This window comes from Schistocerca americana, chromosome 3 (genome assembly GCF_021461395.2).
Source record: "Schistocerca americana isolate TAMUIC-IGC-003095 chromosome 3, iqSchAmer2.1, whole genome shotgun sequence".
Classification (NCBI taxonomy): Eukaryota; Metazoa; Arthropoda; class Insecta; order Orthoptera; family Acrididae; genus Schistocerca; species Schistocerca americana.
Window position 1 is genome coordinate 732218475 of NC_060121.1, and position 23537 is coordinate 732242011.

Consider the following 23537-nt stretch of genomic DNA (forward strand, 5'->3'; position numbering starts at 1 on the left):
CGGGGACAATGCCGCGGCGCAGGCCGGGTCCAGACCGGCGCGAGTGCTGCGTGGACGCACCGCATTGTTCGCGCCGACGCACACACACACACACACACACACACACACACGCACAGACACACACACACCCTGGTGCACATTTGCGGCGCGGGAAATAAAATAAGCAACTCGCCAACAAAAAGGAAACGCGCCGCTGTCGGCCCATAAATGTTTATGCGGAGACGTAAAGATAGAGGGAGAATCTAGAGGCTCGCAGGCGGCAGGCGGCAGGCGGCTAGACCCGGGCGGTCCCCGCTGCCCGCCGCGGAGGACAACGACCTGCGCCGCGCTGCGCCGCGTGCGTGCGCGCGCGCCGAACAATGCCTGACCAGCGCAACGGAGGAAGCCTTGCGCCACGTCTAACGCACATCCGCCCGCCGCCCGCCGCCCAGCCAGTCACGGCCAACGTGTCCGTCAACCCCTCTCTCGTCCTGACTGCTTTCGGCAGCCAGAGATACCGTCGAGGTCGTCTTCAAGGTCACTCGTTGACTAAAAGTGTTGTCAAGCGAGTCCGTTTTGAAAACGAAACAATGGCGTTGTTACTGTGGTCCGAAGACTGGTTCGATGTACTTCTCCGCGCTACTCCATCCTGTGCAGGTCTCTTCATCTCTAAACAACTGCTACGACCCACGTCTGTTTTTGTATCTGGTGTCCGCTCTTTCGAAAATGACCGAAAGGACAGACACCATATACGTATATAAGGCCGCGCGGAGTGGCCGCGCGGTTAGAGGCGCCGTGTCACGAACAGCGCGGCCCCTCTCGCTGGAGGTTCGAGTGCTCCCTCGGGGAGGGTTGTGCGTGTTGTCCTTAGCGTAAGTTAGCTTAAGGGGGGTAGGACGTCAAACGGGACGACTTGGAGCAGGAGAGACACCACAGGAGTTTTTAATTTCCACTGTCTATAATTTTAAAAATAAATTCATAAAACTTTGTCAGAATGACCAGAAAGGATTCAGGATTTACACTTATAGAGGTGGAAGTTCAAAAATTTATGAAAATAATTTATTTTTTTACATTTGTATTTCACCTTTTTTTCACTTACCATTGGCTGCATTTGTTGCTATAGGTACACTTTTCTTCATAAGTAAGGGAGATTCTTCGATTAATGTTGCACAGCATACAAACCATACTTACAGGTGTATGAAACTCTAGAATTTTCCAAATCTATTAAAAACTGTGGTAAAAATTGAGATAATTAACTATAAAATTTGAGTTTTTTCTAAACGTGAAGTTTAAAATGTAACAGCACATTCATTTTTTCATAAATTAAATAATTTCTAGAGTTTCATACATCTGTAAGTATGGTTTGAATGCTATGCAAAATTCATCGAAGAATCTCTCTTGCTTATGATGAAACGTGTACCTATAGCAACAAACGCAGCCAATAGAAGTTAAAAAATGATGAACTTTCACATGTAAAAAAAATTATTTTGTTATGTTTTCGGACTTCCACTGCTATGATTGTGAATCCTGAATCCTTCATGGACATGCTGACAAAGTTTTATGAATTTATTCGTAAAAGTATAGACAGTGGAAATTAAAATGTCCTTTGGTGTCTCTCCTGCTCCAAGACGGCCCGTTTGACGTCCTATCCCTCGTAAGTAGAGTGTAAGCCTAGGGACCGATTACCTCAGCAGTTTGGTTCATTAGGAATTCACACACATTTGAACGTTTTGAACATAATTAAAGCTAGGCTGGCCAATGATCCCTCCAGTGTACACGCACACTTCGCTAGAACTCTTACGGGAATCGGCGAAACGACCCGAGTAATGAGGATAAAGGGTGGGAGGGGGGGCACTACGTCAGTAGTGTGTGGATAAGTTATAATTTGGGGCTGACGGGAGACGCGCTATGGTAGATTGAGCAGTTGCGCTGACCGCTGTGTCTGGATGGTTTAGTGGTCAGGAAATGTGCCTAGTGGGCACGAAACCTGGGTTCGAATCCTAGTCCGGCACACATTTTCAGCTCTCCCGAGTGATGTGTATCAACACCCACTAGCAGCTAAATGCCATTAATTCCTTTGCATCCACATCCATTTCAACCTACTTACTGTACTCGTACGTCTACCTCTGCAATAATTCCCCACTCCCCCTCCCCCCCCCCCCCCCCGCCGCCCCTCCCACACACACACACACACGCTTCCCTGCAATACTAAACTGACGATTCCTTGATGTCTCAGAATATGTCCTATCAACCGAACCCGTTCTTTAATCTCTTTACGCCACAAATTTCATTTCTCTCCTTTCCATTCAGTACCTCCTCATTAGTTAAGTGATCTATCCGTATAACCTTTAGCATTCTTCTGTAACAGTATTTCACTTCCTTCTATTCTTAGAGCTTTTCGTACATGATGGTCTACAGCTGTTAAATAATTTGGAAAAACCGTATTTGTGCCATCAGCTGTACAATTTTTTGTTTATTCTCTACCGGTTTCGATTGTTACAATCATCGCCTTGAAACCGGTAGAAAATAAATATAAAATTGTGCAGCTTATGGGACAAACAGATTTTTTTCCAAATGCTTTTGCTCTCTTCTTTTCTGTATTGCTTATCGTCCACGTCTGACTTCCGTACAGGGCTACACTCCAGAAAAATGCTTTCAGAAGCATGCACAAAAGAAATTTTATTTCCGTAACCGGTTTCAGGCACGTAGCCACCTTCTTCACAAGGTTGTAAATTTTGGGAGTGTCAGAAATGAGATGCATGCAGTATATTTCCGTGGTCATGTGGTTCATAGTGCACTGTCTCGTTTTTGACAATCGCAAATAATGTGATAATTATAACCGTCCGAAGAGGGACACTAGGTGCCTGAAACCAGTTAAGGAATTAATTCTTGCAGATCGGTAAAATACTGAACTTAAATTTATACTCGATGTTAACAAACTTCTCTTCTTCAGAAAAGCATTTCTTGCAGGCCGTTGTGGCCGAGCGGTTCTAGGCGCTTCAGTCCGGAACCACGCTGCTGCTACGGTCGCAGGTTCGAATCCTGCGTTGGGCATGAATGTGTGTGATGTCCTTAGGTTAGTGGGGTTTAAGTAGTTCTAAGTCTAGGGGACTGATGACCTCAGATGTTAAGTCCCATAGTGCTTAGAGCCATTTGAACCAAAAGCATTTATTGCCATTGTCAGTCTACATTTTACATCATATCTACTTCGGCACGTGTGTATTTTACTGCCCAAATAGCAATACTGCGCGTGTGTATGTTTGTGCACGTGTATTAAGTATGATCCCACTCACTTTGTTAGGTTTCCCAATGTCGTCCCTCAGAAAGTGGACTTTTAAACTTTCTCTTCAATGTTTACATAACTCGAAAACAAGATGGCGGAAAGTTGCATGTGTTATGGACAGGAGTTTTGAGTGGTGCTTTTGTCTCAGTCTTTGAATAACGAATCTGACACTGTGTGTGTGTGTGTGTGTGTGTGTGTGTGTGTGTGTATGCGTATGTGTGTGTGACAGAGAGAGAGAGAGAGAGAAAGAGGGGGGGGGGGGGGGAAGGAAGATTGTGCGGGACAGTGTGTGAAAAGATTTTATATTATTTTTAAATTGTCTGTCTCTCTCTCTCTGTGTGTGTGTGTGTGTGTGCCCATACGTGTACGTGGTTTTATGGGTTTGTGTCGTATAGCAGTTCTTTGATGGCAGAGCAAAGAATTTCATTCGTTTCTTACTTCCTTTCCTCCTAATAAGGCTTTCTGTATTTGGTAGTTTTCCTCAAGTATTAATATTTGTGGGGACTGTTGCTGCATTAAAGAATGTAGTTACGACCGTGTGGTGCACCGACACAACCAAAATTTGTTCTTATAGTTGATACAATTTCACTGTATATCGTTAGTTTCACGAATAACTGCATGTTCCTCTCATTTGAGGAAGAATATGGTAAAGAAAAGAGAATCTCTTTCGGTATTCACTTTCAGATTTTTTGTAAAATTCAGTTACTGATTTTCTCCGCAGACAAGACAACCTGCAGTGCTGTTTAAAAACGCATCAATGAAATCGGTGAATGGTTGGTTTTTGCGCTAGCTGTTGTGGGAGAGAGTGTTGTACCTAGAGCATCGTGTATCTAGGTACGGATGATGTTTTTTCTCTTTGCTTCAATCTAGTGACTGAATTTAGAATCACATGAAGGAATGCACATTAGACACCGCCATAGACATTTTCCGCCATTCTCTTCATTTTTCGTTCTTGTGAGACATGAGGTTGAGTTTTGTGCAACATATGTAAATATTTCGAGTTCTGTACATTTAAATGCTGGGCAAAAGCTATCTGGAATATATTGTTAACTGTTCGGTTTCACAGTTTTATGGTAATAAAATTCTGTATGTTTTTAGTATAACGTGTAGACGGCTAAGCTATAGTTCATTGGTACTGCACCGTCGTGCACCTTGAAACAGAGGGCCTTTTACCATGGGACGTGAAATACCTGCAAATTAACTAAGTTTCGTTAGTGCAACAATGTTACATTTGCACAAAATGGACATCTCTGTTAGGTTCCAATAAATTCAGTTTCAAAATTTATTTAACCCGTAACTGGTTTTTGATAAGGCTTTTGATAATGCTTCTGATATGGAATCAGAATGATAGTAAACTGCTACTCGGCGTGTATGTGGTTTCTTTATCCGCTGCGTAATACCAACTTCTTTAGTTTTGAAGATGCTGAAATATTTTCTTTTTCTTGGATAATACTAATTTTTCGCAGTATTCACATTCGCTTTAATATCTATCTGTGATTTACTGTCGAAGTTCAAAGAGCTGTAACTTGTACACATTTAAGAGTGTCCGACACCCCGCCATTTCTTTGAGCATTGTCTGTCCTCCTAAGCGACTGTCAGTCTCCAAAATTCCCTGTACTGGGATTTGCCCACATCCGGTCCTTTGCTGACGCACCTGGCTCACCTGAAGCGCCCACAGCGGTCTGCCCGACCTTGGGGCCGCACAGCTTCACAAACAGATTCACAAATTCATATTGCCTTGCACCAATTCTAGGCAGCCGATTAGCTCTCCTACACACCCGTAATGTTACATAGGCAACACACAAGTCGTATGAATGCCGCTGAGTGCCTACGCCCTGTGACCTCTAACGGCCATAAACAAATGGTTCAAATAGCTCTGAGCACTATGGGACTTAACTTCTGAGGTCATCAGTCCCCTAGAACTTAGAACTACTTTAACCTAACTAACCTAAGGACATCACACACATCCATGCCCGAGGCAGGATTCGAACCTGCGACCATAACGGTAGCGCGGTTCCGGACTGTAGCGCCTAGAACCGCTCGGCCACTTCGGCCGGCCATGAGATAGCGACTGAGATGATTAAGAGGAGTGTTTGAAATGACTGCTTACCACACGGTGGAGTGTATCGTCACATGACAACAGCGCGACATTGTCGTAAGCGCCGAGTGTTAATCCATGAGAGACGTTACTGTCCTCCAGCTAAAAATAATGAACAGGCAAACTGTCAGCTGGCTCAAGGACGCAAGTACTAAGATAGGAGTTATATAGCGGTTGCTGTTGGTCTCGAAAATTGGGACTGGGGTGGCTGCCCCCTGAGATTTTATAGCCTCGGAATGACCGCACTATACTCCAATGAGTTCCTAACCTCAAAAAATAGGTCTAGTACCAGTTGGTGGGAAGGGTAGTGACCGAGGACTGCCTGCTCAAGCATAGAAAACCGAGAAGATCTTCTGTTTCACATCTTGCTTTGGCCCCAACTTTCCAAACATTGTCGTCTTGGTGTTACTGCAGCTCTTACAAGCAGAAGAGCTTTTTGAACTTTTGTCTGTATTTTACACTTGCCACGATTTCGAGCAAATACTTAAATACTCTCAAAATCATCACATCCGAAATTAAATTCGCGAGAACTGTTCAAGTTCGTCAGGAATCGGTCTGTTACTGTCTCTTTTACTCTCTGCATTACGAATAAGGTATTAATTTGCGCTTAAAATTTTGGGGACTTCAAAATAAAATTTTTGGCTCCGTGATAAGCTCCCTGGCAAGTCAGTAAATCAGCAAGGTTCCGGAATCATGCATTATTTTGGGTTTACTTTTCTGTTAGTGACCTTTCCTGAACGTACACGTACACGACCCGAGATGTGACGAGGATCACTGTATTACACTGACGGCAGGGATATTGGTTTTATGATTACAGTCCCCTTCCAGAAGTTTAATACAATAATGTGTTAAGGAAACGATGATTCAGTTTGATTTTTTAGTGGTCTTTAAAAATATAGGTCTCTCGAACCACAAGCATTTAAACTAGTACAAACTGTTTTTAATGTAAGGATTTTTCTCCAGGAAACAACTCAGTTCAGTAATATCTGATTGGAGAGTTAAATAATGCAGTAGTTATACATGAATTATTATAATTTATTATTATATGATGGTTGTTTTGCTCTTCTGTCTGCCCTACTTCATTCTTTCGGATGTTTACATTCCTTTTTGTCTGAGATCACTCTTCCTATAGTCCCTTTATTGATCTTCGTTTGGCGGAAGGGGTGGCCAAGCGGTTCTAGGCGCTACAGTCCGGAACCGCGCGACCCCTACGGTCGCAGGTTCGAATCCTGCCTCGGGCATGGATGTGTGTGATGTCCTTAGATTAGTTAGGTTTAAGTAGTTCTAAGTTCTAGGGGACTGCTGACCTCAGAAGTTAAGTCCCATAGTGCTCAGAGCCATTTGAACCATTTTTTGATCTTCGTTTTCAGCCTGGTTTGTTTGTCTTGCACTATTCTGGTTTTCTCTGTTTCGTTTTTATGTCATTTACTGTAACTTGGAGTTCTCTTATAACTAGTTTGTTTGTTTATTTCTTGTTTTGGGTGCAAAAACAACTGGGGTCATATGCGCCTAAGTCAAAACTATAGAACTCGAAGACAGAGAGGAGTTAAAAAAACGACTATACGTCAATACCAGCTGACATAATAGAAACTAAAAACAGGCACGTGGAAAAAGGGCTAAAAAGACACCATACAGAAACGGAGGTCCAAAACTAAAAATTAAATGGCCTCCTTAATATTTATGATCTATTTAATGTTTTGCTCTTACTATTCCACAAGTTTTCTATTATTCTCTTACTAATTCTGTTTTCTGGTCTTCTCATCAGAAGGCCAAAGAATGAGATGCGTTTCTTAATGGTTCTATTTTTTTGTATATGTTTCACTTGAAGATATTTGAGTATACACTGACGAAAAAAATTGCAACACCAAAAAGTGATTAATATAGAGTAATGAAATTTCCACATTTGTCTAGTTAAGATATCTAAGTGATTAACGTGTGAAAATCACAGGTTAAAGTAAGCGCAAGATTAGCCATGGTAATTGTGAAATGCTGGTACCTTAATAAGCAGTGTAACCACCAGAACGTTGAATGAAAGCATGCAAACGTGCATGCATTCTGTTGTACAGGTGCTGGTTGTCAGTTTTTGAGATGGATTTCGATGCGTGTTGCACTTGGTCGGTCAAAACATGGACTGTTGATGCTGTTTCTGGATGACGCTGGAGTTATCGTCCGATGATGCCCCATATGTGCCCGATTGGAGACACATCCGGTGATCACGCAGACCAACGCTACACATTGGCACTCTGCAGAGCACGTTGGCTTACAACAGCCGTATGTAGGCGTATGTTATCCTTTTGGGAAACTACGCCTGGAATGATGATAAATGACAAAATGGTTCAAATGCCTCTGAGCACTATGGGACGTAACTGCTGAGGTCATCAGTCACCTAGAACTTAGAACTACTGAAACCTAACTAACCTAAGGACGTCACACACATCCATGCCCGAGCCAGGATTCGAACCTCGACCGTAGCGGTCGCGCGGTTCCAGACTGTAGCGCCTAGAACCGCTCGGCCACCTGGCCGGCGATAAATGACAGCACAGCAGGTCGAATCACCAGATTAACGTACAAATTTTCAGTCAGGGCGCGTGAGGTGACCTCGAGAGTGCTCCTGATATCACACGAATTCGCATCCCAGACCATAGCTCCAAGTGTAGGTCCAATGTATCTAGCACACACACAAGTCGGTTGCAGGCCCTCAACTGGCGTTCTTCTAACCGCCCTACGACCACCTCCGCTCCGAGGCAGAAACATCTTTTGTCAGAGAACACAACAGACCTCCATCCTGACATCCAGTGAGCTGTTGCTTGACACCACCGGAATCGCAAATGGTGATGGTTTGGGGTCACTGGAATGCATGCTGCAGGGCGTCTGGCTCGGAACTGTCCTCGAAGTAACCGATTTGTAACTGTTTGTTGTGTATCTGCGGCGCCAGAGCCATACGTCGAACATGATGGTCTTCCCTCTCGGTAGTGCCACGTGGCCGACCGGAGCCCGGCCTCTTTTGCGACAGCTGAAAGGCGGCTACACTGAGTCACAGCGCCAGAGATTGTGCCAAAGATTATTATCCCGCCGCCTCCACTGGTGCAGTAGTAGTTCAGAGGTTGCCGTGGGCAGTACTTGTTGAGAGGACGTCGAGAGCGGTACTAGTTCAGAGGATGTTGAGTGCAGTTGTTGTTCTGTTGGGCGAGAAAGTAGATGCTGTTCGGTTAGTGTAATGTATAGATGTTGCAATGATCACAGTGTACTTTTCGTCAATATATATTGAGGTACCAAAAAAAATATTTCACATTTCTTTAATGACAATGCCTCTTGGTCACAGGTTCAGTCAACAAAGCATCCGGCTCGTGTTCATGTATTAGACTTGTAATTCTGGTTTCTATAGTGAACGCATTATTGTGGCCAAGATAGATACGAAGCCCACACCTACTACAGTAGTACAAGTTTATATGCCAACTAGCTCTGCAGATGACGAAGAAATTGAAGAAATGTATGATGAAATAAAAGAAATTATTCAGATTGTGAAGGGAGGCGAAAATTTAATAGTCATGGGTGACTGGAATTCGAGTGTAGGAAAAGGGAGAGAAGGAAACATAGTAGGTGAATATGGACTGGGGGACAGAAATGAAAGAGGAAGCCGCCTGGTAGAATTTTGCACAGAGCACAACATAATCATAACTAACACTTGGTTTAAGAATCATGAAAGAAGGTTGTATACATGGAAGAACCCTGGAGATACTAAAAGGTATCAGATAGATTATATAATGGTAAGACAGAGATTTAGGAACCAGGTTTTAAATTGTAAGACATTTCCAGGGGAAGATGCGGACTCTGACCACAATCTATTGGTTATGACCTGTAGATTAAAACTGAAGAAACTGCAAAAAGGTGGGAATTTAAGGAGATGGGGCCTGGATAAACTAAAAGAACCAGAGGTTGTACAGAGATTCAGGGAGAGCATAAGGGAGCAATTGACAGGAATGGGGGAAATAAATACAGTAGAAGAAGAATGGGTAGCTTTGAGGGATGGAGTAGTGAAGGCAGCAGAGGATCAAGTAGGTAAAACGACGAGGGCTAATAGAAATCCTTGGGTAACAGAAGAAATATTGAATTTAATTGATGAAAGGAGAAAATATAAAAATGCAGTAAGTGAAACAGGCAAAAAGGAATACAAACGTCTCAAAAATGAGATCGACAGGAAGTGCAAAATGGCTAAGCAGGGATGGCTAGAGGACAAATGTAAGGATGTAGAGGCCTATCTCACTAGGGGTAAGATAGATACCGCCTACAGGAAAATTAAAGAGACCTTTGGAGATAAGAGAACGACTTGTATGAATATCAAGAGCTCAGATGGAAACCCAGTTCTAAGCAAAGAAGGGAAAGCAGAAAGGTGGAAGGAGTATATAGAGGGTCTATACAAGGGCGATGTACTTGAGGACAATATTATGGAAATGGAAGAGGATGTAGATGAAGATGATATGGGAGATACGATACTGCGTGAAGAGTTTGACAGAGCACTGAAAGACCTGAGTCGAAACAAGGCCCCCGGAGTAGACAATATTCCATTGGAACTACTGACGGCCGTGGGAGAGCCAGTCCTGACAAAACTCTACCATCTGGTGAGCAAGATGTATGAAACAGGCGAAATACCCTCAGACTTCAAGAAGAATATAATAATTCCAATCCCAAAGAAAGCAGGTGTTGACAGATGTGAAAATTACCGAACCATCAGCTTAATAAGTCACAGCTGCAAAATACTAACACGAATTCTTTACAGACGAATGGAAAAACTAGTAGAAGCCAACCTCGGGGAAGATCAGTTTGGATTCCGTAGAAACACTGGAACACGTGAGGCAATACTGACCTTACGACTTATCTTAGAAGAAAGATTAAGGAAAGGCAAACCTACGTTTCTAGCATTTGTAGACTTAGAGAAAGCTTTTGACAATGTTGACTGGAATACTCTCTTTCAAATTCTAAAGGTGGCAGGGGTAAAATACAGGGAGCGAAAGGCTATTTACAATTTGTACAGAAACCAGATGGCAGTTATAAGAGTCGAGGGACATGAAAGGGAAGCAGTGGTTGGGAAGGGAGTAAGACAGGGTTGTAGCCTGTCCCCGATGTTGTTCAATCTATATATTGAGCAAGCAGTAAAGGAAACAAAAGAAAAATTCGGAGTAGGTATTAAAATTCATGGAGAAGAAATAAAAACTTTGAGGTTCGCCGATGACATTGTAATTCTGTCAGAGACAGCAAAGGACTTGGAAGAACAGTTGAATGGAATGGACAGTGTCTTGAAAGGAGGATATAAGATGAACATCAACAAAAGCAAAACAAGGATAATGGAATGTAGTCTAATTAAGTCGGGTGATGCTGAGGGAATTAGATTAGGAAATGAGGCACTTAAAGTAGTAAAGGAGTTTTGCTACTTGGGGAGCAAAATAACTGATGATGGTCGAAGTAGAGAGGATATAAAATGTAGGCTGGCAATGGCAAGGAAAGCGTTTCTGAAGAAGAGAAATTTGTTAACATCCAGTATTGATTTAAGTGTCAGGAAGTCATTTCTGAAAGTATTCGTATGGAGTGTAGCCATGTATGGAAGTGAAACATGGACGATAAATAGTTTGGACAAGAAGAGAATAGAAGCTTTCGAAATGTGGTGCTACAGAAGAATGCTGAAGATTAGATGGGTAGATCACATAACTAATGAGGAAGTATTGAATAGGATTGGGGAGAAGAGAAGTTTGTGGCACAACTTGACCAGAAGAAGGGATCGGTTGGTAGGACATGTTCTGAGGCATCAAGGGATCACCAATTTAGTATTGGAGGGCAGCGTGGAGGGTAAAAATCGTAGGGGGAGACCAAGAGATGAATACACTAAGCAGATTCAGAAGGATGTAGGTTGCAGTAGGTACTGGGAGATGAAAAAGCTTGCACAGGATAGAGTAGCATGGAGAGCTGCATCAAACCAGTCTCAGGACTGAAGACCACAACAACAACAATGTGCAGTTGTAGTATTTCTGGTTTTTCAATTAGTTCATTGTAAATGGTGTTTAAAATATCTTGTCGTATTGAGGAAGAACCGTGCCAGATACATGTACGTTGAGTCACACTACCACACACAGAACAGTTACACTTCTGCTTTGTTGTTTCGTAGCTTTTATAGTTGCAGGGGACTTAATTAATCAATTATGTTAACGGAAATTTCTTGTCATTCTTTATTTTTATTTTATGCAGTCAGATTGCGTGCTAATACCACTCAGGGCCAACTGGTTACGAGACTTCGTAACCGGACACACAGCTACTAAAGTTATTGCATTTATTCATTATTGCACTTTAATTAAGCCCCCATGCACAGTACCTTCCCATGATGACCGCTCCCAGAAATCATGTACAGTGGCTGTATTCCTGCCAACTAATTCTGCAATGTCGCAGAAGGAACATCCAGCTTCTCGTAGCTCTTTTATACCACCTCTTTCAAACTCAGTGATCTGCTGACAACGGCGTCTTTGTCGCCTTAAAGGTATTGTTGACTAATATCAAGTACTAGCGCCATTCATATGCGGTACAGGTGCTAACTTTCGTTTATGTCACGCAGCTCCGTCTTGGTGCTATGACTTTTTTCCAACAGTGCATGCAGAAGTATTTAAATTATTTTTAAACCTAGCAATAGGATAATTTCAGACAAAGGTTGAATCGTTGTGGTTGGATAATGTGAGAGGCTTGAATAGAGCTGGAAGTTTCGTATTTGAGAATAGGTTTAATGTGGGAAGATGGGTGGTAGGAAGGAGGTCTGGTCATGGTTATGAGAAGAAAAGAGTGGAGCACTGTGAGAAGGCAAGAGGGAGACGTGTATGGGGGATGATTAGGTGTTGTTTGGATCTGGCAGCAGGATTAATGTCGGGGAGGTTTTCATTTTCTGAGAGAGGGTGTCTGTTGAATTTGCGATGGGAGAAGATATGGTGAGGGCGCAGGTGCAAACCGGTTGTTGCAGTCGAGTCTGTAGGATGTATAGGATAGACAAAGACTTTAAATGTGTGTGAGGAGGAAGAGGATGAGGATGAGCTGCTAAGGGATTCTTGTAGCCGAGGGTGTAGAATGTGTGGCAAGAACGTCTCAGCTTACGTCTCAGCTTGCTGTGCGGCGGAGTCAGCGATGTTACCGTGGGGAGTACGCCTACAAGATAAAGAAAGAAGGTTCTTCTGTACAAGAGGCTAGGTTGAAGGTTGCGTGCTGGGCGGCCACCTGGATATTGGAACGATTGGGGGGGAGGGGGGGGACAAGTGAGAAACAGCCGCGTTCCTGCCGACTCCTCTCAGTTGTGCCACCGTCTCCTTCTAACCACGCGAACACATACTCGCGCGCTTTGACCATGAACCTTAGTGATGGTGTTGGCCTTCTCTACATATTCATCCTTTACTGCGACAAGTTTTTCTTAACGTTGGATGACTTTGCGGAGAAGTCTGCAATTTGGTTGTACAGGAACGTTCCACCTCGAAAATTGCGTCGTCGTCATTGTGAAGATGACTAGCACGCAGTAGTTTCTTCATCAGAAGGAAGAGGAAGATGTTATTGGATGGCATTTCAGGAGATTACGCGGAGAGAGACAAAATTTTATGGAACAAAGAACCAGCATGTGTGGCTGTGACCTGCTTACAATGAACTGGGACGTTGCAGTGCAGCACATGCTGCTTCCGCCCCTCCTGTATGTAATGACCGAAACATAAAACTTGAATACGAGCATGACTGTTATTGCGTTAGATCATGATTAATACGTTGCCCAGATATTATTCATCGGCAATCTAACACAGGCCTTGCATTTCCGGGGCATCGCTCTTACCACACAGTTATAAACTGCCAATGGGTATCATTAATGTGTGCGTCCGCTCCAAATTAAAAGGCTCTTTTTGTGAAGTCGAAAATTTTTCCAGTACCGTTCGTCTTGTCGTGGAATAGGTAGTGAGATGTTACCAGAGCCGAAAAGTCTTCATGTGTTTAGTAAAGTGTAAATCCAGTGATTTGGGAGAAAGGAAGCTTCTTCGTCATACCACGCTAAAACATATGTAGTACTGAAAATTCAACCTCCGTTTGGAAGGCTCCATACAGTGCACCTCTATTTACGGTCATTACGTGGCGTTATAACGTGACCAACCGAATAACATGAAGATATGACTCATACCAACGCAGAATCTGTTCTGCAGCAGGACTCATAAACTTCTTTCGGCGTGCGCAAAAATAGAAAAAAGAGTCAACCGAGAGTTTCTGCATACAACATATAAGCAATTGCTATTTCTCTTCACATTTTTATTTGTGAAGGTAACTTAAGGATTCATTTGTGAGGCGTAGGGTCAGTTCTTGAGAGAGGGTATTCCGAGAAGTGCAAATCATTTGCCTTGCAGAAAGATAAGTTCAAAGAAAGGTGTCTCAGAAGTTGGGAGATGGGAATGGGGAGTTTTTAATTTTACATATTGTAAAACTAAGGCTCCTCTCCTTCAAAGAACACGGTCCTTTCTCAAATAAACAGTAACAACTTTCTTTTTTGCTGTGTCGATCCAGATTTAAGTCCCCTGCAGTTTGTCACTGGTGAATCACAAACTTTGCTCAGGGGATTGTGCTCACATATGCTTATACCGCCTTATATCTCGATGTGGCGCGCCCGTGAGCCTGGACCGTTGTAAGTTTTGTATTGGGTATTTGGGATGGTCGGGTCCTTAATACTTTATGTTTTGATTTATAATTTTCCAGATGTACCTGAAGATGAGAAACATGTCCTGAAACGGGTTGTGATTTCCTTTTTAGAAACAAATAACTTTTACAACTCTTGCGGATTTTGTCGCTGATAAATTTAAAAACAACGAATTACGGTAAAAAATCTCTCATTTATACTTCATGCGTTGCACAGCAAACTACGGTCATCTTCTTCTACTTTGTCTTTTCTGACTATCTATAAAAGGTATTATGCAAAGGCTAGTGCCCATTGTTTTCAAATTGTTTTCAATTTTCAAAGTCTTTTAGCTAATGCCTGTTAGGCTCCATTATCCAAACGCCGAACAGCAGAAAATACAGGGTCTGTCTCTGATGGTAACAGTAGCTCACAGGAATGGTTGAGAAGAACATAATTCTTAAGAAAATGATGAGAAACTTCGGTATGAAACAGCAGTGTCAAAATTTATACGTTAAAGTAATTGCCAACAAGTAGCGGCCAGTCATTTGGAGGGTGATCTTACATCCGTAAAAGTTGTTCAAAATTCGTCATCCCAGCGTCGTACAGTTCCCTCACAACTAACTGTGGCGTCGTCCACACATTACCCCTGGCAGCAGTTACTCTTTACTCTTTGCTAGTACGCGTAGACACACTGCATATGACACCAGGAGGCAAAAAACGTCAAGCAGTGTCAAAATAGTTCTGGATAAGGAATTCGACTACTTTTTGTGGTTAGGTACGACGGAGAAATGGAGGAACTCGTTTCAATGGTGGCGAGCTTCATTGTATACCTCTTCTGTTAATTCGAATTGAAGTAAATACTGCCGGCCGGAGTGGCAGACCGGTTCTAGGCGCTACAGTCTGGAACCGCGCGACCACTACGGTCGCAGGTTCGAATCCTGCCTAGGGCATGGATGTGTGTGATCTCCTTAGGTTAGTTAGGTTTAAGTAGTTCTAAGTTCTAGGGGACTTATGACCTGAGAAGTTGAGTCCCATAGTGCTCGGAGCCATTTGAACCATTTGAAGCAAATATTGACGGACGAAGTGATCGTTCAATACCCTTTCCCGTATGTTCACTGCGTTTCTTTTCAAAACTTTTGTGCATCTTGCCGTATGTCGCTGTTTCGACTGTTAAATAGCTCAACAATAGCAAAACCAGTTTTATAAGTAACCCTAACTTACAGGCTCTAGTAACTTTCAAACAACGTTTTTGGCTACTGCTATTTCAGGTGCAGTTAATGAAGTGCGTCCTTACCCTCTTTACGGTTATTCGACCCGACGATTGATTGCTCTTTCCTCATAATCACTTTTAAGTCCTTTGTAAAAAAAAGCCTCACTAAGTTTTAGTACCTCGACGACCTAGAGAGCACGCACAAGCTTGAACAAAACAAGCATGGGGACGCAGAGTGGTCACGTCTTTTCGAAGAAAACCAACCTAAAATTTAGCATGACTGATGTAAGGAAATCACAGTATTCCTGAGTCTGCATTACCGGACAAAGTCCCGCTGCACCCAAACGTTATTCTAGCGTCATAACTATCACTCCGCTTCGGCCGGTACAATACCTGTCTCATCTTCTTACACTTCCTCTGATAGTAGTTGCAGAGTTCCTAACTCATTTTGCCAAATTCTGGCGATAATTGCGTTCACTGTGTGTCCTGTGTATGGCTACTTGTTTCGACACTACATTTCTGTGTGACCATTAATTCCACACACACACACACACACACACACACACACACACACACACACACACACACACACACACACAAATCAGCACTTACAGTGTTAATTTTTTGTAATCAAAACATGTTACAGAGTTACTACAATACCGTTTCACAAGGAGTTTGTTTCTGTCACAGGTGTTACATTTTATGTGGGTTACGTGATTTATGAAATTGTCAGTTTCAACATTTATTTTACTATTATTGACTGCTGAGTCATTGATTATGTTAATATTCTTTTTTTGTAGGTTTTGAGTAGAGTCGATCAGGAAATGAACATATTTACGGAAATTACTGCAGTTACAGTTATCATACACAGGAGAAACATTTAAAGAACTTAACTGATTCGCTACAGGCATTGAGACGACAAAAGTAATGGAATAACTCCTAATATCATATCCGATCTCCTTTTGCCCGGCACAGTGCAGTAACTCGACGTAGCATGGACTTGAAAGTCGTTGGAAGTCCTTTGTAGATATAATGAGCCACACTCTCTCTATAGCCGTTCACAATTGTGAAAGTACTGCGGGTGCAGGATTTTACGCACGAACTGACTTCTCGATTATGTCCAATAAAAGTTCTATGGAATTTATGTCGGATCATCCGAGTGGCCAAATCATTCACTGGAACTGTCCAAAATGTTCTTCAAATCAATCGCTAACGATTGTGGCCTTGTGACAAGTCGCATTGTCATCCATAAAAATTCCACAGTTGTTTGGGAACACAAAGTCCATGAATGGCTGAAAATGGTTTATATGTAGCCGAACATAGCCATTTCTAGTCAATGATAGGTTCAGTTGGACAAGAGGACCTATTCCATTCCACAAACACCATTATGGAGCCATCGCCAGCTTGCAGTGGGCCTCGTTGACAACTTAGTCCACGGCTTCGGGGGTTCTGTGCCACACTCGAACCCTACCATTAGCTCTTAGCAAATGAAATTTTCGATCCGTCTAGGGTCACGAGCCGAGTAGAGGCGGTGCAGGCGAGGCCGCGCTGTCAAGAAAGGCACTGGCGTTGGTCGTCTGCTGCCATAACTCGCTAACACCAAATTTCGCCGCACTGTCCTAACAGATACTATCGTCGTACGTCCCACATACATTTCTGCGGCTACTTCACGAAGTGTGCTTGTCTGTTAGTACTGACAGCTCTACGCAAGCGCCGCTGCTCTCGGTCGTTAAGTGACTGCGTTGTCTGTGGTGAGACGTAACGCCTGGAATCTTGTATTCTCGGCGCGCTCTTGACACTGTGGATCTCGGAATACGGAATTCCCTGCCGATTGCCGAAATGGAGTGTCTCAATCGTCCAGCACCAACTACCTTTCCGGATTCAAAGTCTGTCCTCTTTTTGCGGTCATAATCACGTCAGAAACCTTTTCACATGAATCATCTAAATACAAACGACAGCTTCGCCAATGCACTGCCCTTTTACAACTTGTGTACGTGTTATGGTATATGCGTGTACCAATGTCCTGTGACTTTTGCCACCTCAGTGTAGTGTGCCATTGAGAATTTTCTCCCTTGCTTTCCGTGATGCACAAAGCTTTCCAGTTCTTCCTTTAAATCCTTAGAATGTGATTTTTGGAAGGGGTGGAGTATCTTAAGATCTTCTATGTACATAACAATAAAAAAATCACATTACTGTCTCATTTATTGTTTTTTTTCTCCATTGTTTTCTAGGCCTCCTTCATTCAGCAGTCATGCTTTGTACATTTTGACATGTGTCTTTAGGCTTCGCTCAATTTTATTTTGATAACTCGCTTATGTGGTTTGATTCTTAGGATGTATAATTTCCCCGCTGCTGTAACTCCATAATTGTTCATCTACATTATGAAAATATACACTCCTGGAAATTGAAATAAGAACACTGTGAATTCATTGTCCCAGGAAGGGGAAGTTTTATTGACACATTCCTGGGGTCAGATACAACACATGATCACACTGACAGAACCACAGGCACATAGACACAGGCAACAGAGCATGCACAATGTCGGCACTAGTACAGTGTATATCCACCTTTCGCAGCAATGCAGGCTGCTATTCTCCCATGGAGACGATCGTAGAGATGCTGGATGTAGTCCTGTGGAACGGCTTGCCATGCCATTTCCACCTGGCGCCTCAGTTGGACCAGCGTTCGTGCTGGACGTGCAGACCGCGTGAGACAACGCTTCATCCAGTCCCAAACATGCTCAATGGGGGACAGATCCGGAGATCTTGCTGGCCAGGGTAGTTGACTTACACCTTCTAGAGCACGTTGGGTGGCACGGGATACATGCGGACGTGCATTGTCCTGTTGGAACAGCAAGTTCCCTTGCCGGTCTAGGAATGGTAGAACGATGGGTTCGATGACGGTTTGGATGTACCGTGCACTATTCAGTGTCCCCTCGACGATCACCAGTGGTGTACGGCCAGTGTAGGAGATCGCTCCCCACACCATGATGCCGGGTGTTGGCCCTGTGTGCCTCGGTCGTATGCAGTCCTGATTGTGGCGCTAACCTGCACGGCGCCAAACACGCATACGAGCATCATTGGTACCAAGGCAGAAGCGACTCTCATCGCTGAAGACGACACGTCTCCATTCGTCCCTCCATTCACGCCTGTCGCGACACCACTGGAGGCGGGCTGCACGATGTTGGGGCGTGAGCGGAAGACGGCCTAACGGTGTGCGGGACCGTAGCCCAGCTTCATGGAGACGGTTGCGAATGGTCCTCGCCGATACCCCAGGAGCAACAGTGTCCCTAATTTGCTGGGAAGTGGCGGTGCGGTCCCCTACGGCACTGCGTAGGATCCTACGGTCTTGGCGTGCATCCGTGCGTCGCTGCGGTCCGGTCCCAGGTCGACGGGCACGTGCACCTTCCGCCGACCACTGGCGACAACATCGATGTACTGTGGAGACCTCACGCCCCACGTGTTAAGCAATTCGGCGGTACGTCCACCCGGCCTCCCGCATGCCCACTATACGCCCTCGCTCAAAGTCCGACAACTGCACATACGGTTCCCGTCCACGCTGTCGCGGCATGCTACCAGTGTTAAAGACTGCGATGGAGCTCCGTATGCCACGGCAAACTGGCTGACACTGACGGCGGCGGTGCACAAATGCTGCGCAGCTAGCGCCATTCGACGGCCAACACCGCGGTTCCTGGTGTGTCCGCTGTGCCGTGCGTGTGATCATTGCTTGTACAGCCCTCTCGCAGTGTCCGGAGCAAGTATGGTGGGCCTGACACACCGGTGTCAATGTGTTCTTTTTTCCATTTCCAGGAGTGTATAATCAGAATATACACATGTCATTGTTTTTTGTTGAGTTTCAATACCATCTATGCTTCCGTATTTCTACTACTTCATAAAATTTCACACAGTGATTTGTATTCTTGGCAGGTAAACATTAAGATGCGTCTGTACTTACGTGAAAGCAGTAGTTGCACATAAAGCCCCTTCGTATAGCTATGCAGCTTTTGGATACGCCTCATCATTCTTGACAATTTTAATTATTATAATTTTTATGGTACTTTCAATGGCTATTGAGAGTTGAGTGCTTCTTTATTGTTATTCACAACGTCTCTGAGCTGTGATTGCCCTCCATAGTAAGTTGTTTATCTCTTCTTCTACGTCTGTAAACAGATGTCTAGTGTTTTTCAATATGTGTTGCTATTGCTGATTTTGTGAATACGTTATGTGTGTAACAGCTGATGTGTTCTAGGTATTTAATTTGAATGTTCCTAGTACTCTGTCCTATGTAGTAGCTTGAACAGCTGTTACTTGTGATTTTGTATATCCCCGAGGCTGAGAACTGAGCTATTTTATTGTTTAAGGCGTGAACTAATTTCTATTGTAGTTTGTTGTCTGTAGAGGAAGCAATTTTCACTTTATGTGACTTACGTAGTTTTACTATTGTTTTGAGAAATGTTATCAGTACAAGGTATCTGGCCATACATTTGACTGTATTATTAGTTCCTTCTAAAGAGCCATGAATTTCTTTCTTTTTTGTTATTTGTTTCTGCATTTTGTCTGTGATTGAACTGGGGAAGTCATTAGCCACTGGAATTTGCTTAGTGATGTCTCAATTTTTCTTCCTGTTCTCTTTGTGCAATGTAATTTTGTTTGCTCTGTGTACCACTATTTCGCATTTAACTTTCTTGTGTACATCTGAGTGACATGATGTGGCAGGAATTATGCTGCTGGATGTTGACATTTTTCTGTATATCTCCAAATTGAGTCTGTTGCTTTGATTTTATATGCACCAATATAGAAAATTAATGCCATTTTTTTGGTATTCAGCTGTGAAATTTATTTTCTTGTGTACATTATCAAATACTAGGCGTGAAAAATTATGTAACTGATGCAGTTTTTCATAGTTTAAATTATGACTCGGTCTATTGTTGGAGTCCAACCTGTTTAGTTGCGAATACGGCAATCTTTCATTGAAAATGCAACCTTAGTGCAATGTTACACCCGTTATAACTAAAGCAGAAAGTATGCCTTCTGGACACAACAGCTGCACGTTGCTGGACCTCAGTACCAGAAACGGCGCGGCCAGTTGAATGATCTTGAGTATAGGCTTTTTCGTCTTGTTGTGCCATGTGGGGAAGGGGGGCGGGAGGGAAGGGTGGACGCACACACTCGCTTTAAAGCCTTGGTGTTTACGTTAAAAAATGATTCATCGGTCAAATACTCTATAGGCAGGTCAGGGAATAATTAATACGGCAAAACGAATGAAAAAATTCCATGGTATTAATAATGCTGACAAACACAAAAGTTTGTGTTTATGTGAACTAAATGCTTGTTGATATTGATCAGAAATCAGTGAATGGTGACCTCACACTAGCACGGATTCAAATTAAAGTTAACAGCCAAGTAATAAATTAGTAGAGTGCTCCAGTACAACATAAAAGTGTAACACAAGTGTGCATGGGTCGTTTCTCAAAGCATTAACTATCAAAACCTATGAGCAGACTACGGAAGTTCGGAAGCACTGCTCCTTCACTAACGCGATATGACGTATATGCTTTACTTAACACAAAAGTAGTATGTTAAATTTATAAGAATAAATGTTGCCAGGTTAAATGCAGCTAATGTCTGCCCTTATTCACTGCTACCTTAAAATTATTAGATAGTTTGCCCAATTTAGTAATTTTACTAATGGCCATTTACACAGTCAGTATACTAACTATTAAATAAACTTAAAATTTAAATTTTCAGTATCTCGGCATAATTAAGAAAGGAACTGGAGAACTGATGCTGTCTTCTTACTACGTGTATTTGCCGAGGACACGGAGTAATGGCACATTCGCATAATCATACTGTTATAAAATCGGCTGTAACATTTCATAGATGTAAAAGATATGAAATGTGACTTTTTGTGGCGCTTACTGACATCTTCAGCTTTCTTGTCATACGTCATACAGTACGAAAGATTACATTGTTTATTACTTTTTTGTCTCTTATTGGAATATTCATAGTTATAAACATTCGTGAATTTCGTAGTTATAATCATATAAATGTGATCTAAATTGTAATGAAGGTGTGGTGTCCTTGGTTTTACTGTAGCATTTTTATAAGCTGTGGAACTTAACTATTAAAATCAGAACCCAGTTGTTGCCATTATAGTCCTTTCAAGTCGCTCCAGATCGTCGTCCCCTTCCCATGGGGTGATAAGCAGCCACTCTAGCGAGTGACTGCCTTTGTGTGGATTTCTACATAACTGCAGTCGTGGTAGAAACTTGGCAGTAGTGAAACGTGGATGTTCAGTTTACGTGTGTAGTCGAGTGCAATGTGATGTGCACAGACATTGTCCATGAGAACGCCTTTTTCGATTTTTCTTTTCAAAGTGACAATAGTATCATGAAGGCTTTGGAAAACTTGCGTCCCTGTGAAAGGCAGTGTTCAGAAATATCACATCTTGTAATGGCAGCTTCCGCATTTTATGAAATTTTTGAACAGTCTTGCGACATGATAGATCTCTCTATGCATAAACATGAACGTAAGCAGCCCGAAGGAAGTCCACTGCAGGCAGGGTTAAGTAAGTCATCAGAATATATGAAAGAAAAAGTAGTTCGCTACTGTCTAGGATGTTAGCCTAATGGCTGCATTTCCTTTTCTGTCGCTAGGCGTGCGAGTCAAACTATCTTTATTACTCTACGGATAAGAGCGTCTGAGATGCCGAACGTTACCAAGTCCTACTTACTCCAGCAACGCGAACCTCTAATATCATAATTTCCTTAACGTTACTAATTGATGGATGGACCTACTACAGAAGATGAATGATGATGGTTACGAGACCCGTAAATGATTTGGAGGTTAGCGATGGACATCAAGCTCTGATTAAAGAAGGAGGAGGCAGGAAATCGCAAGGTTCTTTGCAAAGTAGTCGTTTTAGCATTCGCCTTTAATTATTTAGGGAACAGAAGAAAATCTAAACTGGATCCCTTACACCTGGATCGAGTGCTTAAACTATCGGGAAGTGCTATATTTCTGTGTTTCACCTACGGAGTGCTCTTGTACCCACGATTCGGTAAACACTAGGTCGTGAAACTGTAACTGATAATCGCGTTCCACAAAATGCTGGGTGGTAACTTTTCTCAGATTATAGTTGCACGCACTCGCACGAAGTTGTGAAACAATGAAAGCTTTGGTTACCAAAGACATCCAGAATCGCCGAAACATTGTTACTTGCCTCATTCGTTGTGTGTCTAAGTATCAAGGCAAACGCGTAAATAGTAAAGGAAATTTGAAAAGGAATTCGGCGCAGAACAAAGACTGCAAGGCAGTAAACTGAAAGGACCACACACGCCTTTCTCTACTCACACCTGATGCAAGTGTGAGATTAAGTTAGCTTCTGCTGTAGTTACGCCGCAAGAACTGGAATTAATGACAGAGAAACATGGGCTGCAGGTAATTAGCTGCCAAAGACGTGTTTGGATAGACTGTGGACAAAAGTGGTGCTTAGGAGTAAGAAAAGCACAAGAATAAGATTTCAAAAGGCCGCAGCATTCGTTATCAACAGCTTATATCATTCCTATCAGCCGTTATTTACAAGGTATAGGAGGCGTTTACATTGTTTATGGCGCTACGGAAGAACAGCCGAAGTACTCAGACTATATTTGTTCCTGTCACTGGAACAGATGACACTTGAGATACCTACAGCAATGCGATGGCACTGATTTTATCAGACTCTAAAGCCATGTTACTTACACACTGAGAGCTGTGTTCTCAAAATAGCTATAGCACGGAATCGGCGTTAAAATTATTTGATCTGTTCACAATTTTAACTTTCCCTAAAAGAAATTCTACACAACTAATAATATACAACCACGTCAACGAACAACAGAGGCAGTAGATGAAGCCACTTTGGCTTCAGTAGTGTGAAAAGGATTCGCGTTATCATTGTAACTGTCCTGTGTCTACTGGCTAATGTACCCACAACTTTATAATGCTATGTCAGACCACGTCTAGCTCAAGCCGCAGTACAGAGAAATCACCCACTTCTTCGATTCAGTCTGATGTTCACTAGCGATCAAATGTACGAGTAGCTCTTAGTGGCCAATCAGCACGTACCTCTTCCCTCATAGAAAGTAGTACACTAGTGTAAAATATGATATCTCGCTTGCCAAACAACAGGACCTCTTCTTCCTATCCACTCCTCACCAAATGAAGCACGCAGATGCAGCTGAATCACATTACTAAAGTGGCCTTAACCACTGTCTTGAGTATCTGCTGTCATTGAGGGATCTCAAAAAAAACTAGCATTTAATGAC

The 23537-nt window shown here is 42.9% G+C and overlaps 1 protein-coding gene across 1 annotated transcript in view; it reads left to right on the forward strand.

Moving 5' to 3' along the window:
- The first annotated feature begins 359 nt into the window (after positions 1–359).
- The window catches only part of LOC124606350, a 36842-nt gene continuing 13664 nt past the window's right edge, over positions 360–23537 (forward strand). Inside the window, exon 1 of the mRNA XM_047138332.1 lies at positions 360–548. Coding sequence (XP_046994288.1) covers positions 360–548 — 189 coding nt within the window. The remainder of the gene's footprint in view (positions 549–23537) is intronic.